At 42.1% G+C, this 19,606-nt stretch overlaps 1 protein-coding gene across 2 annotated transcripts in view; it reads right to left on the bottom strand.

Annotated features, from left to right (window-relative positions):
- Positions 1-19,606, bottom strand: part of HTR4 (5-hydroxytryptamine receptor 4) — a 104,388-nt gene that overhangs the window by 41,126 nt on the left and 43,656 nt on the right. The window contains exon 6 of one of the 2 annotated variants that reach the window (XM_013953690.2): positions 4,674-6,730. The exons of the other annotated variant lie outside the window; for it this stretch is intronic. Coding sequence (XP_013809144.1) covers positions 6,718-6,730 — 13 coding nt within the window. The 3' untranslated portion in view covers positions 4,674-6,717. Of the gene's footprint in view, positions 1-4,673; positions 6,731-19,606 lie in introns of those variants that run through there. 2 annotated transcript variants of the gene reach the window in all.

Below are 19,606 nucleotides of genomic sequence, written 5' to 3'. Positions count from 1 at the left end.
TTCTAGCACAGAACTATTCAAGCACAGAAAAGTAATACAGTTCAACTGTATCCTAAGGATACAGTTGCTCTGTTGTACCACCAGTAAATGAAGTGCAAAATTTCATTTGACCATGGAGCTGAAGGCTCCACAGTAGTCCTTGCTTCTGCTATAGGTGGAAGCACAGACACCTTTACTGAGTTTCTGTTTTTTTTCAACACCAAAGCTACCCTGTCTTCCTCCCCTGATGAAAGAAAAGGAAGAAAAGTATTGGTCTTAGCCTATCATCTAGGTACCTCCTCACTCTATTAACAGGATAAACTGTTAGGAAGAAAGGAAAACTCTTAAAGCTGTCCTGTCTCTCAAAAATCCACAAATTTTCTACAGTGAAAGCATTAAATTCAAGCAATTTCAGTCTCTTCTGCATCTGATAACACCTACTCCAGTTCTCCTCCAGGGTCAGAATGTCCCTGCCTCTGAGAGTTAATTTATGAACTTTTTCAGTAGGAAATGCTGAATATAGCTTTGCTCCAGGTATATCACATCTGTAGGAGAAATAACCCTCCTTTTTATAACCAGATATTTACATGCTTTTGTTTCTTCAGAATGATCTTTCAGGAAAAAACAAATGTATGTTCCTCCACAGAGACTGGCAAGAGTGTCCCAATAACAATTTATCATTTGCTATTGAAAAAAGGAATCCCACTTGAACTTCCAGAAGACATTAATTCCTTTAATCCAAACAAATCAGTCTGCCCTTGTCTCAAACCTCTTTGCTGGTGGTCTGGAGTCCTGCAGCAAACTCCTGCCAGGGCATGATCACGACCTCACAGCATTGCTCAGGAAAGCTTTGTGCTTTGTGCTGTGGAGGTCAGCACTTCCAATTACCCTTCACACTTGGATCTGTTATGCTGTTTCTGCTCACTTGCTGCCTCTGGCCAGTGAGATTTTGAATTCATATAAGATCGCTGAAATTACTAGGAAAGTTCACTCTAGCTGCACAAAGATTATACCCCATGTTGCCTTTTTCCAGCATCTTGCAGTGCAATGAATTATTCTTGATGCCAAGTGTGTTAGCAATGTTTTCTATGCTTCATTTCTCTCTTGGGGGGCTCATAGGTTATGGTTTTGAAGTCGAATTTATAGGTTTAATTCAAAAATGAATTCATAACATAGAGGGAGTTTAACTTGTTTTCTACTAATCACTTATGTAGACTTTGGATACTAGATGCAAAGTATGTAAACATCAGGAGTGAGAGAATACTTGGTAAACCAATTAACTAGGTGTAACATGAGAAATTAAAGGGATTTTTAAAGAAGAAAAAACTTAAAAAATACTTAATGAAAGCTATTAGAAATCATGAAATGATTTTCTAATATTTCTAATGCCCTACAGAGGGCAAGGATTCTGCTTTGTCTGCATAAATTTGAAAATAGGTGGCACGGTTGTGGATGAGTTTGATCAAGTTGGAGCTGGCTTAGATAATTTTGTCATTGCCCCTCTGTATTCACACCAGTAGTCAAACATGATTCACCCTTGACTTATGTAGGCTGTGCATTCAAACCTCTGCAGAGGGCTCTGGATCTGAGGAGCTCTCTCCCAGCCTGCAGAGCTGCAGTTGTCCCAGGGAGGGTGCCCCAAGCAGCAGGGCAGCACACTGGGTGGTGGGTCAGCGTGACATGGCCACCATGTGGGGACACTTTGAAGGCAGCTCAATTCTCTGCTTTGCACCACTGTAACCCCTGTGGCACAGGGTAGCCTCCAGCACAGCGCAAGCGGCAAGAGGAGAATTCCTCCTTTCTCTAACGAAGGGAGGAGCAGCATCAATGTCCTCTTTGTGTTGCTCGCTGTGGTGTCCTTTTGAGTGACTTCCACACTGATGCTGCAAAGAGCTGCAGTGAGATGGATAGTAAAATCACGGCATTTTCTTACAAAAGATGAACCTGGAGAAATTTAAAAATGCTAGGTCACATTTCACCTTGGATCATCATAAGCTCTGGTTTTCTTAACTGTTTTTTCAGAAACAATGTGTTGTGGTAGCCACCACTTGAGAAAACTCTTCATCCAGCTTGTTTGCCAGCCTCGTTGGTTACTGTATTTATCATAACAAAGAGAACCGCTGTGAACAGATGGGTTTACTGAAGAGGCTTTGTCTCTTCATCTTGAACAAATATTGACTTACATATTGCACTGAAGGATTGTCTATATGACAGCTGGACCCAGCGCATGGCTGGAAGAAGAAAATGATAAGCTGCATCCTCATGCACCTGAGATGGAAATTTTCCAGTATCTCTGGGAAGCCCTTTGAAGCTGATACTCAGGCTTTGCTCATTTCACTTTGGGTTTTCTTTAACCCCATCCTGAAATAATTAAAACTAGAAGGCTTGCAAAAAGGCTTTTTATCCTTTGGCTCTGGCTGGAGGGAAGAGTTGCAGCAAAGCCTTTCTGAAGATAAGCAAACTGGAGAATCAAAGAGGAAAATCCAGCCAGGCCATAAAGTGATTCAGTTTCAGATTAGGACAAAAGTCTCAGGACTCTGACACAGTTCAGAGCCATTAATGTAACTTAAGCCACAGCATTCCCCAGACATGAGTTACTAATTTTGTGTGTTAAGATATCATTACTTCTCTGATTACAGCTCTTGTAAAATACAAAGGCTCCTAGTGAAATCAGTCTTCAAATGACAAGATTTCAGAAGGTCTGAGATTAGTGGTAAGAAACTATATCCAGATTTATCACTGCAATGTAAGAACAAGGCTTGAGATGTTCAAGAACTTGTATATCTCAAAGGAGATGACAACATTTTGTCATCAGTGAGAGAAAGGCAAGAAGTGGGGTTTATTTCTCTTGCTTTAAGAACTCATTAATGTCATTTAATCAGGATTAAATGAAGACAAACAGTCAGAGGGAGAATCACCATTTGTAGCAAACTCGCTAGATAGGGTCCCAATCAATGAAGGCATCAGATATGCCAGATTATAAATCACATTCATCAAGATGCCAATCATAAAGCACAACATAGCAACAACAAGAATAAAGATGAGTTCCAAAACTGCTTCCTGAATGTGCTTACCTGAATTTAAAAAATGCTATCTTCTGTGATGGATGATATTAATGCTGGAATAGCCTGCAATAGCCAAAGAACAGAAAGCGTAATGGAGAAGTAAAGACTGGAAATCATCACCTAATATAGCAATAGACTTACTGAGCTGTGTGTAATGGTTGATCTAGTATTTGCAAGACATTATGCACTCCCAAAGGCAAGCATAAGGAAATACTGCATCTTTACTGGTGGCAAAAACAAGACAAAACCACATCTGCATCAATTCACAATTCAGGTCATCTGCTCAACATGCAAATGCATACTGAATAGCAGATGTTAGTAGCAACTATAATCTTTGCTATGCCAAATAAACAGAACTAAAAACCTGAAAATGGCCAATTTACTCTTTTAAATTTTTCAGTAAAAGATGGAAGGATGCTTACAGCTGACTAAGAGCTGAAAACACAAGTGGATGAGCACTGCAGACAGGTTCACAGCAGGTTAAACGATGCCTATATCTGAATTTGATGAAGCGTGTGAACCCAACAAGCTGGCACTAACACCTGCCCAACAATACATCCAATCAAAAATGCAGGCAACAGTCAAGGATCCAAAAAGTGGCAAAATGGCAAAAGGCAATCAAATTGCAGCAGATGTGCTGAAATTCCTTGACACCTTCTTGAAGATACCAAAGAGCTGTCCAAAATGTCTTGTGAAAAATAAGCCTCTTCTCTCTACCAGACGCCCTGAAGGACTTTATAGCAGTTTTAAGTACAGCAACTGGAAAGCTTTTCCACAGAATGAAAGAGGCAGTGCATGCAATGCCTAAATGTGATCATTCTGGACTCACGGCCCAGAGATCTGATATGCAAATTAAGGCCCATCACAGATGATTTCATGGAGCAACAGAACCCCATTTACCTCAATTTCATTGACTTTCCAAAGGCATTTGGTTGTCTGCATGGACACATGCTGCAGACCATTCTTCAGCCATGTGCAAATCCACCTAAATCTGTCGATATCACAGAGGGTAATTAGATCTACACAGTGTGCTGCAACAAGGAGAGCAGCTAGACAGAGGTTCAGGGCAGACCCTGCATTCCCTCTGCTGCTGTTCACCATTGTCATAGTTGCAAAATAATGTGTCTAGACAACTTAAACATGAGCAGGTGACCTAGGAGACTGACACTTTGCTGGAGGTGTTGCGCTATAAAATACTTCCTATTCTTGGCACTGCCCTCCACCAAAATTTACAAACTAAGACTGACACTCTGAAAAAATGAGAAAATCCAGTGGGGCTCACAATCAACTATATTAAAATAAACCTTCTCAAAACCAAGATGTCAAGCAACAGCACCAAAAAGCGATGGCACAATATGTTGAGAAAGCAGCAGGTGGATGCATGCTAATCCATGCTTCAAGCAACAGTCACTGATGTTGTGAGATGTTTCTACCTTGTGTGCCAGCCCCGGGACAGAAATGCCATAGTGTAATGTCACATACAGTAACTACAGAGGATACCAGATTTTACCTTAAAGGCAAATAGCACATAATGCTACTATATGCTCAATATAAGGCTTTTTTGATTCTATTAAAACAACAACAACAACAAAAACTTGTAGGACTCTTAAGAAAAACAAAATAATGAGTTCTGTTTTTTATTAGCCAATGGAGACAAAATCATGAGATAATAGGAAAGCATGGTACAGGTATGATGAGGCAGCTCATGATAAGATGGGATTGAGAAGAAAGAGGAGGGAAAGTCTGACGTAGGAGAACTCATAGCAGAAGTTCGAGAAGCTGTAAACCTGTGTTTCCAGGAAGAAGCCTGGGTGGTGGTGGGAGATTGACCAGATTTATGCATTTTCCTGATATAAATATGAAAATATAGAGTTCTTGATCATCATGGAACTTTCACTGTATTAGCCTTTTTTGTTTTGTTGCTTGGTTGGCTTTTTTACTCTCTGTAATTGCTTTCATTTCATTACCTCTGTAAACACATGGCTTATAACACTCTCCACGTTATAAGGTGCCAGTCCTCTGATTACTATTCACTGTGGCTGCATTTTTCTTATGCTAGGAAGGAAAGCTTGAGGAATGGCTTCTGAAATATTCCCAAGGTACCTCCATATGGCATCTAGTTAAATTAAAAGCTTTTCAAAAATCCCCATCATTGTCCAAGAGGCGCTTGGAATGCTTCTCCTACAGCAGTCAGGAAGGAAGAGGATTATTTAAAAAATGAAAAGAAAAAAGAAGTTGCCCTAAAATTAAAATGCACTTATATGACTAGCCCTGAGTTTTAGAGATAAGGAAGTCCGCTCCCAGAATGTTACATAACAATATAACAATAATTGAGGAGCTCTTTGTAAATACTGATATGCATCGTCTAAAATTACTTTGATGAAAGGTAGAAGTCTCTGGAAAGAAGGGAAACAGTGGTTCATACAGCATACAGCAAAGCTGTGCAAACGTCTAGGTAGAAAGCTAGCAAAAACTCTTGTATGCAGTTGAAACGCAGAGGGGAAGTAGGTAGATGGTAAGTCATTATCCAAAATAGAATTTATTCAGGTACCAAAACCAGTTTAAACCCCTAATTTGGCCTCTGAAATGGAGACAGTCCCAAAGGATTTTGAATCACATTCAAAATGTGAATATGTATTATGAGTGATGTATGTATTTACATAAATGTTAATTGTTTAAGTGATATGGTTTTAGTAGCTCTGTGCCTTGCCATGTAATGGGAGAGGATATTAAGCTGCATTGCAGCATGGAGAAGACATTGTTATACCTGGCAATACACATACCTAGTGCCCCTCTGTGTCAATGGTACCCAACTTCTGTTAGAAGTAGGAAATGCACTGCTAACTAGAAATGGAAGGCAGAAAACCTGCACGCATCTTTATCCATCTTACCACACCACTCCCAGCCCCAGGTATTCAGACTGTTATAAAAGTTGTGCTCCTAATACAGGACTCATTGCTGTTGAAAAGTCCAGATAAATATCATTACATGAGAGAGAATTCATTTTTCAACAGAAGTTTTCCACTTTAGGTGGGTAAACCTGAGTAAATATCTAGCATCATAATGTTGATTCAGGAAGCAGGGCTGGGATTAAATTAGGCTGTCCAATAACAGTACTTGGTATTGATAAGGACTCAAGTGAAATCAGATTAGAGTTTTTCCCAACAGATAATGTCCTGCTTTCTCATCAAAGCCTCCAAACCAATTAAAAATACCATTCAAATAGCTTTGTGCAGAACAGAATCTTCTTGCCTTTACTGTCAGGAGACCTAGAAGGATGAAAAAGTAAATGTGTGGAAATCTAGACCATCTTTACTGTAGAGCAAGTCCCGCGAGATAGATGAGTTTCCTATTTTTGTCGTGCATTCCCTTGCTGTTTCCTCACACTGTATTTTGCAGGAGAGTGGAAAGAAAGCTTCCAGGAAAGCTGTGGCCTCCTCCCCAGGCTAACGAATGAAGGAGGGATGCACAGTGAATGCTGAGCTTTGCCTCCACAGAGGCTGGACAGGAGGAAAGTGGATGGGAGAACTGGAGAAGCTGCCAAGGATTCATCTGGAGGGACGTACTTAGGAAGCCCTTGAGAGAGCGCTGTCAGGGCTTTCCAGGGCTCCATGTGGAAATCACATTTCTATTCCAGGCCAGCAGTTCCAAAATACTGGGGACATGATGTTCATTATGCAAGCTGGCTGCGCAAAGTGGAGAGAAATAAGAAACAGTCATGCATGTCAAAGACCAGAGAGGTTTAATTGGAAAAGACAACAATTAACGTAAGTTACTTAAAATTTCCGTTTGAATCAAAGAGACAGTGAAGTGAAACTCAAAATAATTGCACACAGAATAAATACTGAACTGCTGCAGGACTAGCCATCCCTGTTGCTTCTTTCCTTCTATTATCTTCTGCTTTTCATAAAGGCACCCCATCCTTCCGGCACTGTCCTCCAACAGCACTGGAGAGGCTATTGGCAGCTGATTCTCTGCAAACTTCTCTAAACCAAAATGCTTTCCATTTTTCATAAACAATAGACGGATTAATTGATACCTTGCAGAGAGTAACTGGGCTGAGCCAGAAGTCTGGTTATATAGTTTTTACTGATGATATATCTGTTGTATATAGAAAAACTGAGTACAGGACTCAGGAAGTCAGGCAGTTTCAGGAGTTACTGGACTAAATCCAGTTTCCCCAAATGGCACATGTAGCACAAAATCCCCATTGTCTCCTGCAGAAAGGGCTTTCCAAGAAACCTACAAATAATAAGGGTCATACAGCAAATGGGGAGCCACTGAATTAGGAACTTGGTATTCTCTAGGGAGATATAAATCAGGGCAATAAGCAGCAAAGGTAAATCTCAGACCAAAAGGAAAGCCTTGATAGGGATCCTGCCCCACCAGAATACATCAATTGTCTTCATTACCCAAAGCACAAGTCATGCAATTAAAAATAGACAAGAATGAGCTGATATTTCAATTGCTTCCAAGCTCAAGGTGCCCTTCAATACCTTGGCTTCCCTATTAGAAGCAAAGTGATGCAGAGCTGAAGTTCTGATCGTGAATCTTATATTAGGCCAAATAACAAAAAGCAGTTTATCTTAGCTCTAATCTCTTTTTCCAATATACAGACATACTGAAAGAGATTACCTTACTAAAATTGAAGGAAACTGTGGTATTTTAAAACCCTAATCCCTTCTCTCCTCTCTAGGAAATCAGATAAATATCTTGATTTCATTCAGTACAATTACAAGAAGCCTTCCTCTTATCAGAAGTTCTCCATTTCCTCTGGTGAAGCAGTTTTTGTGCTGCATACCAGGTTTCAGCACAGTGTCCTGACTCATCATTGGCAATACAGGTATACTGTGGCCAAAGGAAAGTACCCATCTCCTCAGACACAGGGCAGATGCTGGCATCAGCTTACCTGAGTGCAGGTGTTTCACTAGGAGCTGGTATATACTGGTATATACAGTCTGCTTGGCCTAAGGTTTCAGGGGACTTGGATAGGATGTCTAGTTAGTGAGGACCAGGGAATGGAAGAGGTGTGTGCACAGAGGCCACCATGATGCCACTAGAGTTTCATCGTCTCAGAAAGCCAGTGTGATGTATAGGAGGGAAGGGAAGCCAAGGTCATCCCACACCCTTCCCCTAGACTTGCTCCAATCCATGTTATCTTTTTGCAGAAGAATTTGAAGTTAAAAAAAAAAAGAAAAGAGCGAACTGTTCAGCTTTTAAATTTGGTACAGATCACTAGGAAAGAAAAAACAGGGAAAGGGTGGGAGGAGGGACCTTACCCAAGATGACAAAGCTGACAGAAAATAAATTAGTGTCTTGACTTCCTACCCTGGGGATAACCCGACTTCAATAAAGAGCCTATTACATTTACAAATAAAAGAAAGGATTCGGCAATAACTTTAGAAAACACCCACAATAAAAAATAAGACTGCCCTGCACAAACTGGAGGAACATTGTATGCTGTAATGCTAGTGGTTTTTTTCTTCAGTAATTGCAGACATGCTTCACCTTCCCCCAGACCATGATAGGAGCAAAGCAGGGACTATCTCTTAGACATTAAGCACAGCCTAGAGAGATTCTCTGCTACCATTTCTAGCCACCAGTCTCCCTCTTCCCCCCGCAATTTTTCTGCCTTCAATTAATGGTGCAAATCATGCTCTGTATTTTCCAAATTGTGCTGGAGTCTCCCTTCCCTTTTTGAAGATCTTGTCCTTGGTGATTCTTTTTCTGATGTTTGGTTTTCAAATGACGTGGGAAGCTGTTCGTACTAATGATGCGTGTGGCACAGCCTCCCCAGCGCGGTGTTTACACACCCTGAGAGCCCAAAGGCAGTTCAGCGCAAAAGCAGCCCAGCAACTCTCTCAGCAGCTTTTGCTCCATCCCCCTCGGGCTGACATTTCAGGATGACAGAAGAAGCCTGTGAGACGTGTCTGGTGTCACTGTTAAGCAACAGGGGCCAAAACCTCCACTGATGCAGGCTCCTGTTTACACGCAGCTGCAAGTGTGTACGTATTCCACCCTACTGGAATTATTTTCTGTTACAAGCAGGCATTTTTCTTAATCTTTTTCACTCACTGAAGCAATTAGATTGGATACAGCAGTGGGCTTGGCTCTTTATTCTTTCTTCACCGTTTTCCTTTTTAACTCTCCTGGTTTAATGGTGAGAAGAAAGCTGCTGAAGGAGCTCAGAAGGCTGGTGATGCAGGGCTCAGCGATGACAGTATTTGTGAAAGGAGAGAGCAGGGCGTCCGGCAAGGAGAAGCAGCAGGAAGCCTTGTGGAAAAGGAAGAGAGACCTCCCTTGCAGCACCAAACAGCCCTTCCACAGGTGCTGGCTGCTGTGCCGCCTGCGTGTCCATGCGCGCTTTCCTGCACGGTATGTGTGCTTGATCATTGCAAGTATTTTGGTCCATGATTTTAGCCTCTGTGAGGAGCACATCAGCTGCCTGGAAGAACTTTAAATGTCATAAGCGATCACAGTGCATATATATGTATATGCCAGTGCATACATATATTTTTAGAAGTTAAGACAAACAGAAATGCACGCAACTTTCTTCAGATGGGGGGGAAGGAAGGACAAGGCAGTTGTGCAGATGATGATGTCTCATCTTTAGCTTGCAGGTCCTTCGATGCTGCACAGAACAACACATGGCCAACTCCTTTGCAGTGCGTGCAACTCTCTCAGTTTTGGGGTGATAGCTTTTGCTGTTGTTGAACATCTAAATTCCCAGACTCCGTAGGCTTCTCTGTTCCTGCGTTCTGCATAACAGATTGTACAACCTCATCCTGCACTTCCTGATTCAGCCCATATCTCCTGTTTGAACTATCACACACGTTCTGATATTTATAGATCTCTGTGTCCTGCCTTGTGATCCCTCACAAGTAGCGATCTTGGTATTTGTGACTGTTACACTAGAAGTCTGTTACTGCAGAGAAGACTGATGCCAAGTTGTAAATTTGTGCCGGGGAAGTTGGAACATAACTTTGCAAATATTGGCAAAGCTTCATAAAAAATTACAAGAAAGCTCCCCCAAGAAATTACAAAACTCTTTTTTTTATTTGTTTTCAAGTCTAATGATCTCATATATTTTTATGGAATACCTTTTCAGAATTGCAGCTAATGAAACTTAAATGAAAACTGAATTGTCTCTTGACTAAGATTAACACCATTAGCAAAAGGAAAGACCTCACGACTGTTACACTCTAATTCTCCTCTCTGAGTCTTTTCCCTAGTGCAAGATTGTTCCCTGAACTAATTTTAACTATTTTGTCCAGTCTAGGTTTAATGAGAACGAGATTAGAGGTCTGCATGTAATGTTTATACCATCAAATATCCACACCAAAGAAGTCAGGAAATAAGAACAAAGGCACAAAAGAAATGTATTTAGGGGCTCAGTGGTGGTTATTTTAAGGTCACTGAAAGCCCTCGTGCTGAACTGAATGCAAACCAATATATGTGTGCTCCCTCTGCTAATACTTCAGAGACAGAAGTAGAAGACATTTTCTCTGTTCTTTCATTCATCACTCAATGAACTCACTGTGGGCTTGCTATAAAGTCCTTTGGCTGCTTACAAAACCCCACACTGCTAAGAGTGCTGGTCGGCTTAGACCTCTGTCCAGCTAGCAGCTCAGCATGCCCTGCAGCATCCCTCTGCTCCCAGGCTGTCACCACTTGTCTCAGCTTATACCCAGACACAGTTGCTTGGGGTTTGGGCTGTTTTTCTTTCGGAAGTTGTACAGCACCTACCAAATGGTGGTAGGCTGGCTACCCTCAATGCTATTAAAACAAAACAATGTATTGAAGTAAAGAGGCATGGGACATCCCATTTCTGGAGGCCAGGTTACTCAACCAGAAGAGGCTGTTGTGATTATCTAGTTTTGCCTGAACTCACTCTTGCTTTGTATTCAATACCTATTCTTGGACTGGAAGAATCGTTACAAAGAAAGCCAGTCTTGAATCTTACTTTCTAGCGATAGAAAACTGGTTATATGATAAACTGTTGTCATGGCTTATGATTTTCACTGTTAAAAATGAATGCTTTGTTTCTAATGCAAATTTGTCCAGCTCCTGCTGTTGCTGTATGTGCATTAGATTTCTGTGCCTCTATAGATACTGATCTCTTTACATTCTCTAGTATAAGATAAATAGCTTACATGCCAACAAAACAATATTTTGTTATGGCCCCTTTTCCAAAATTTTATTTGGCCTTCTCCTAACCCTTTTAATTTTTTTTCCCTCTGAAGCGTGGTACTCCATTGTCAACCCTACCTGTGCTGGATGCAAAGGCAGCACTGACTCCCAGCTCCCTTACAAGAGTCCCAGATATCTGCAGGAAGGGCCATATTCACCCTTTAGGCACAATATCTAATGGGAGTTTATGTTCAGGATCGAAGCCTGTTTCAGACTGGCTGTTTATTAGATTTCCATGTGCTCAGTTAACCAAGCAACTCAGAGTGCAGATTAACCCTGTGGTGCTCTTTCTCATCATTGTTATTCCTGTAGTCCTGTGGTATGTGCATATTTTATCAATTATTATTTTGTTTTCCTCCAGAGAGGAGATTAAAATTAAACAGCTTAGGGCCAAGACCTATTCCTTAAGAATCTTCACTAGAAATACAGCTGCTAGAAGACGTTAATTTTATTAGGACTTAGAAACTATGGGGATGATCTATTTAATATATACCATGCTGATGTAGATACCAAGTCAAATGTGTTACACTTCTTGCAGATTGTAACCTCATAAAATAAATCAGATGGAAGAATTGAGATCTATTTTTCATAATCTCATGGTTACTAGTGCATTACCCTGTCTTTTCAGATTTTTTTTGTATCAGATCCTATATCAAACAGTCTGAACAGCTCATAGTATCACTTAAAGACAGACTTCTTCCTTCCTGTTTTGGGTGTGATTTTGTGCCAAATCCTGACTCTGGGCACAAGAGAGGGGCAATCTCAGGATACTAAACTGAACCACAAGGTTATGACGTTGAAAAGCCCATTTGCCAGCTTGCAGATAGTATTTGACATCAACCTCTGCCCTCCCTTGAGGCCCCCACCAGGAAACTGAGGTAGAAAGCACAGGAACCCAGTCTGTGAGCTCCTCTGGGAAATGGGGACAATTTCTGTTTCTATGTTCCTTGATGGATGCAAAATCAGCAGGATGGGGAAGAAAGCTGCACTTAGGTAGAGTGGTCAGGTATAGACTAGACCGGAAGCCGTTCAGGTCTGCTTTTGATTTCCACAAGGGTCAGAATTAAGGACAAAGTGAGACTTTGCGGGGTCCTGAGGCAGTTTCCTCACAGTCACGCCATATAATCCCTTTTGTAACTTCACCAATCTTTGTCTCTGGTAGAATTTAGATGTTCCCCACCTCTACTCTTACTCAGAGGTTGTTTCAAAGCGTCACTGCTGTGATGGTTGGAAACTTTCTTCTATTTCCATACCTAAATTTATTCCTGGGTAGTTTATATCCATTTGTTCTTGTGACAGCGTATCCCATAGTTTAAATCACTCTTCCCCCTTCCCAGTCTTTACCCCCCCGCACTGATGTATTTATAGATGGCAACCAAATCCCTTCTTGGGCTCCATTTTGCTAGACTAAACAAGCCGTCCCCGTTCGGTCTCTGGTACCGAAGCTACGCAGTGTCACTTCCGTCAACAGAGGGAAATGATACTTGAGCTGAAACTATCAAATTGTAAAATACATCTTGAGCTCATGCTTTGCAGGATACACTCTTGGCCATACCTGATGCTGTGCTTGCAGACTTGTAATGGGGAAAGTGTACAACACCGGTAATAAGGGCTGCCCAATATCAACCAGTGATGTCGACAAAACTTATGCATGCACCTACAGCTGATAAGAAACAACACTACTGTGATTTAAAGTCCGCCAATAGACTTATGTCTATTAAATGAAATTTTCCTTAGCTTCTCTTTTCAGTTGTGCCTCTTGCTAGTCACTGGAAGGTTCCTAAGGACAGAGCGCAGAAGAGGATGTTCCTTCATGGTCCTCCAGTCACTGCAGGGCAATATGATAAGGTACCTGCAGGGTTCGCTCCATTGAGGGTAGCTGCCCACAGTCCTAGTAACCAGACTAACTTAATCACAGGAGCACGTACATGAAGTTTGCCTGTATTTGCTAAGATGAAGCAAAATAAATTCCCACCATGAAGGGCAAAAATCAAAAACTCAGCCCAAACAAGTGCAAAAATATTAGCTGCACCTTAACCGTATTTAATCAGTTCCTCTGAAAATAAAACCCATTCAGGTTTCTCAGTTCTCATGGAATTTCCTCTAAACTCCTTTCAAAAAGCAAAATTATATAAAAAAGCAAAAATTATAGGGAATGGAGGAAATGTCATAATTTGTCATGTTTCCCAGTACTTTGCTCAGAAATTCCCCGAAAGAACTTAGTGGGAATGTGGTTTATCTGATGATGTTTACTCTGCAAACAGGTGAATTTCCTATCTACTGGATCCTATCAGTAAGGTAACTGCTGGAGAAAATGCAATATCCGTCCTTAAAGCCTAGTGGCCTGTACTTGCTCCAGGTCTCACAAGCATGGCAAAATACATCCTTCTATTTCCATAGGTACATCCAAGATAATCTATGGAAATCCAATGTAAAGCATCAAGAAAGGAGGCAATGAAGGAAACAGCAGACTAAGTGCAAATGAGCCATCTTGCAGCCATTGACCTTACTAGTGAAGAAGATGACAATATAAGACAAAGCTCTGATCCAACCTGCAGGATCATTAAAAGTTCCAGGCAGTTCTTGATAATCAAAAATTTTAGCCCTAGTGGCTTGATTTTGCAGTAAGTAACTGCATAGCTTTGGGCAGTAATATTCTGCCACTGGAATTCTCTTCCAAACAATATTTGGTGATAAAATCATAGAATATCTACAGAAAAATCTGTTTGGGTGAAGGGAAAAAATTTCTGAAGGTTATTCATGTCATAGTGGTAAAATAAAAATTCGATAGTAAAGCAAAGCCCTGCATCCTTTGTTTTTGTATTTAAAAACTGAATCAGTAAAGATTCACTTCCACTTCATTTTGAAATTTGGTCAAAACAAGCCAAACTAACATTTTTTTCTTTCATTCAAACACCTTTTCTGAAATTTTTGCCTTGCTAGTTCTGTTTGTGAATATTGTTCACCCAGGTACCTACCTATTGCTTGCCTATTTCTTCTTGAGAGCAAAAGGAAAAAAACCTTTCAGAAACTCTGGGAGAACCAATAAATGTTGAATTTTGCCCATTCAACTAATTTGGTGGAGCCTCCAGGCAGCCTAGCTAAAGAGTGACTGAGGAATGCAAATGGTTGGCTTTTAAAACCAAAGGTATGTACTACTAATCAGGAGACCCAGAGTTTGAATCCAGGCCTTCATCTTTCCTCTCTGGGCCAGTTGAAGATCAGATCATTTAGCACGTTTGTCCAAGCAAAGTTGTGCATATACCGAAATATCTCATTTTCATATATTTTTTTAAAGAAGCAACAAAGTCCTTCCTTCCCAGCCTGGCCAGTTACTGTTGCACGCTGGAGACACTAGGAGTCCACACACCATCCTATTTCAAGCGGCACAACTATCAGAGCAGGAATGTCACGCCTCCCTGCTCAGACAGGCTGTACACTTCATATTCTGCTCTCCAGAAATAACTTTCCTCTGGTTTACATGGTTAGTTGTTTATGCCAGTGTGTGTGTAAGAGGGAAAGAGAGAAAACAGAGGGGAGACAAACATTTAGTGTTACGTAGCAATGGGTGACCTGGCCTCAGACACCTCCCTGCTGTTATTTAAATAGTTTAAACGTGGATTTCCAGCGGGGGAGGCTGAGAAGCCATCCTGCTCATGCCAGGACTGTCCTCCTGAGCCCCTGCCACAGTCCCTCCTTTCTCCAAGTACCTCCATCGGTGCCAGGGACCACCTGTGTTTCCTGCGCACAAATGCGATAATGAAGGCAAGACTCAAGGCACGAGTTCCCAGTCCTAGGCTAAACATGCCCTCGCTGATGACCAGCCCGTGCTGGGAAAGCTTTTGGCTTGGGAGACGGCAAGGGATGGCTCTGGTGTGCGAAAGCCAACAGGACGCAGCAACACAAAGATAAAAGCAGGCCCAAATCCCCCTCCAGCCCAGCCCCTCCTGCCAGTCCCATACTGCAAATCTGCCTGGAGCAAGCCGGCGACTGGGAGCCCGGCTGTGCGGAGCTGAGTGGTGGGTGCACAGGGTGCCTTTGGGAGACCCCCACCACCAGGCACAGCCAGCACGACAAAGGGTCGCCGCTCAGGTTACACCGGCCGTTTCACTGCGTGCATGCACTGGAAATGGCTTCCCGCGCGGCACGGATGGAAGCAGATACGCAAAGGATCAAACCAGATGTAATGCGCTCTTCCAAGGTCTGTATCATGGGGCAGGACCATCCCCCAGCGCACTCCCGCCAGGGGAAGGGCCACCAGTAAGCGCACAGCTCCTCTTTGCTCTGCGGCATCTGTGACCTCCTCTTCTCTACAGCCAGGTTGGATTTATTTTTATTCCAGCTGAGCTGTAAGCCATGAAGCTGCTACACTTCTGAAAACTAAAGATCTGAGATGCTACATTGTCTATTCAACTAGCAGCAAGGAAGCACCAGAGCTTGCTGGAGTTCAGGAGATTTACTGACACAATTACTTATATTCCCTATGGGGACCTATAGGACTCCACAGCAGTGTGGCCTTGTTAGGTATTGGCTATGCGCAATGATTTCCCACACAGTTCTCCCAGCATTTTATGTACCTTCAGTGTGCTGACAGGAGTGTGGTTGATTGGGTTATTTATTTATTTTCGTATTTATGAAGATAATGAACTTCCAGCCCCCCAAGCTTCATGCTTCTTTTTTTTTTTCTTGTTTCTCTTGGTTCTTATAAAAGGAAAATCAGGATGTGTTTTACTTTGGAGAAATAAAATTGGCATCAACCCTGCCTGAGAAGGCCTCTCTGTGATGGAAAATAAGTAAATAAACCACTCACTATAGCCTTCCCAGAAGAGACTGATAGACTGTGCTGTGCTGAACAGTGCACTTTTGAGAGGAAATGGCGAATATACCAAAGTGACCTCCTTGACCCAAATGTTCCAGAGTTTGTCTACTCTGATCATTGCTCAATTATATTTTACCCAAAGTCATCTTCTTTACTGTGGCAAAATTTCAGAACTTGTTTTATCCAAGAATTCAAGTAATGCTGATCTAGGTTCCAATCCACTTGTGATGTTAGAGAGTTTAATGATTCATAAAAGCCATGAGTTTGTTGTTTTGTGTCAAATATATATCTGTGCAAGAAAAAAGATAGGCAAGCAATATGTTTAAAGGGGCCGAGAGCATTTTTCAGATGATTATGCCACTTTGCTTTCAGTCTTGTGGCTCATACCACTCCTGAACACATGCTACAGTCATCCAGAAACCCATATCTAATCCTGTGAGTTATTGTACAAAATTTTCCCATATATGAGTTGAGTGCTTATTGTAAATTCTCCTATCCGCTCATTATTCAGAATGATTTCCAAACCCTTTCAATAAATAATATTCCAAACTATAGGTTATTAGAACTATGAATTGCAAATATTTATAATGAATTACACAATTTGTGCTGCAACCAGAGAAACAAACCTTTGTATATGACATTCGAGTTGCAATCTCAGCCTTTGAAAAATGAAAAGGGCATGAATTTCTGATTGCAGCCACACCTGCAGACTTCAATTCACTGTTTGCATGTGTCCTGCCTGAATTTTGCAATTGATGATACACTTCAGAATTGAAATAGGTGAATATCCTGGGGAAAAAAAGTATTCTGGAAGTTTCTACACTTGCAGAATGCAAACTCCAAAAACAGGAAAATCAAAATTCTTTTTCAAAGATGAATGAATATTTAATTCTAATATTCTTCCCCATGGTACACACACATCCTGTTTTAACTAAATCTGATCTCATGGCTGTTCATGATATCTTCAAAACATGCTTTGTGCCATGTCTTACCCAGCCCAGGAAATGGATGTCTCTCACTCCAGCTGAGGGAGAGTTCAAGAACAAAATGGATGTTAGGAAATCCTCACCCCATCTTCCGGTTCATGATTTAGGCACAGAGTGGGGTGGCTGCCAGGGGATTAGGAAAGCTCACATCTCCCTTATATGATGGTTAAACAGCTGAGCTACTGTGCAGGCTGCTCCCTCATCCCATCAGCATTGTGGCTGCATCTGGCCCCGGGTATGTTGCCAAAATGTCTCTCCCTGCCTGGGACATCCAGAAGACTACAGTCTTCACAGATCACTTGAAAAATAAAAAGAAAGAATGAGAACTGTCTCCCGGCTGCTCTCAGTCTGTGTGTGCTGAGGGAGCCTGCTTCTTCTCACTGCCATATTTTATCACACACTGCTCCTTCCTCTTCTTTCTTTTCCCATTCCTAATATAAATGTGAAAAACCCCAAAACGGGAATGTCAGAACATTTTGACACTAATATTATCAGAAGAGAAAAAGAAGAAATGGCTTTTTTCCCTGGAAGACACTCTTACAAGTCAGACACATCCTAGACCAAGAGCCTGAATTTTATCTTTAATAATGACAATAATGGCAAATTTGCATTTGCAAATGCACCAGTGACTTGACTGTGATCAAAAATAGAGCAGTTCAGATGGTTAGAGCTGTAGGAAAGTTCAGATCTTCTCAAGATTGGAAATAGACATGAATTAGAAATCCCAGTCCCACTGCCTGAACCACTGCTACAAGAAACAACTCGTAGGCTGGAAAAGAAGTGTGTGGACCAGGCCCAGCCCCTGAGCAGCTTCTCAGCTGGATTACTGGGAAACCAATCCATACAGGAAGATTTCAGTGTTTCAGCTGTTGGGCACAAAACCCTTGTATTTCCAAGCTACTAAAGAAAATATACATTATAACTTGAGAGAACCTGCTTCACTGAATTTCTCTTCCATCCTTGTGGAGTTCAACCTGCTTTGTGCTTAAGAGAGAAGCATTGAAAAAATAAAAATTCTTCAAGTGACATTAACTGTCCAAAGACTACAATTGGTCAGTTTTCCTTTAATTCCCAAACCTTTATCATCATTAGTGCATAATCTGTACCAGGGAAATATATCATGCTTCTCTCATCAGTTACAAAACTGAGTAAAAAAAAGAAAATAATTGCAGATGATGCAAATGATGTGCAGAGCTGAACTCCTTAGCAGCTCCTCTCTGACATCCAGAGAGGAGGGGAAGCCTGCAATGGGAAACGAGTGCCTAATTTTTGTTGTACAGAACTGGAGTGGTATAGAAAGGCAGGAGATTTGATTTGACTTTGTAATATGTTGAAGAGAGGCAACCCACTCTCATGCACAAAAGAATTCATAAAAGCTAGAAATGGACAAGAGGTCCTGCACAGATTTAGTTCTTATGGGGCATCTTGTAATGTTTGTCACATCTCAATTGACAGGCTTGCAGGGACACAGGAGAACTGGACAGACAGTCCTCAGACTTGCTACTTATTTCTGTGGAGGACTTGTATGCGGGAGCAGAGTGGAACAAATGGGAGAGAGGAACTGGAGATGAGAAAAGTCTGATCTCAGCTACATGATGAGATCCGCCCTTTACTGTAGTCCACCAGAGCCTCCCCAGCTGCCTGGGGCAGCTCAGACTGTGGCCCCTTCTAGCTCTGGGGGCAAGACAGCTCTTTGCCTTTGCTTTGGCTGTAGGGACATCAATATGTCTAAAAAGAGTTTCAAAATGAGGAGTTTGTCAGCTGCCAGGATGCTCAGCAGAGAATCAAGGAGACCACAGGCAGTTCAGCCCTGCTCAAGGTATGCAGAGCTTTCTTGGCCACTCGCTCTAGAGCACATCTCCACTACCCCGCGTTCCCAAGGTCGTGTTGACTAAGCCTGCAAGTCCCACACAGCATGGGTAGGACCATGAGGTCCCACTGGCTTAGGCCAACAGAGAGATAGCCTAGTGCTTATCACTCCAGCACAGCACCGTGCAAAAGCAGCAAGATAACATGGGCACGAGGAGGCACCAGCATTGCCATTTGCAACACTTTGAGGTCAAACATCAACATGGACTGAAGCAATTCACCTTCTGTGCCAACATTCTCTCTCCCTTCCGAATCTCAAATCCTTACTTAAGGGTAAAGGCACCCTGTAGATTTGTAAGCTTAATAAAAAGTGTCTTGTTTCTGTACTTACTCTCCAAAATAGATGCCTTCTTCCTGGTTAGGCCCTGGGCTGGCCTCATACACCCACTGGCCATCCTCAGGAGCAAACAGTCTTGAAAACACCGAGCCTCCCAGGGTGAATCACCAACAAGAGTGCAGCCCTTCCTCCTGCCCTCGCAATGATGCATTAACTGCACTCCCCCCGCAGTGAGAGTTATTGGCTCGCTCGCTGCGGGCTGGAGAGCTGCTTTGGAAAATGCGGTGCCAGGGACAGTGCAGCAGCTCTCTAAATCCTCCTAACCAAAGTGGAGAAGCATTTGGCTCATCCCTGGGAACATGGCTCCGATATAAATACAGGCTCAGAGTGGCCCCGTGCCATGCATCCATCACAGATAGAG

Source organism: Apteryx mantelli, chromosome 14, assembly GCF_036417845.1.
Source record: "Apteryx mantelli isolate bAptMan1 chromosome 14, bAptMan1.hap1, whole genome shotgun sequence".
Lineage (NCBI taxonomy): Eukaryota > Metazoa > Chordata > Aves > Apterygiformes > Apterygidae > Apteryx > Apteryx mantelli.
This window is presented reverse-complemented; position numbering and strand designations above follow the sequence as displayed.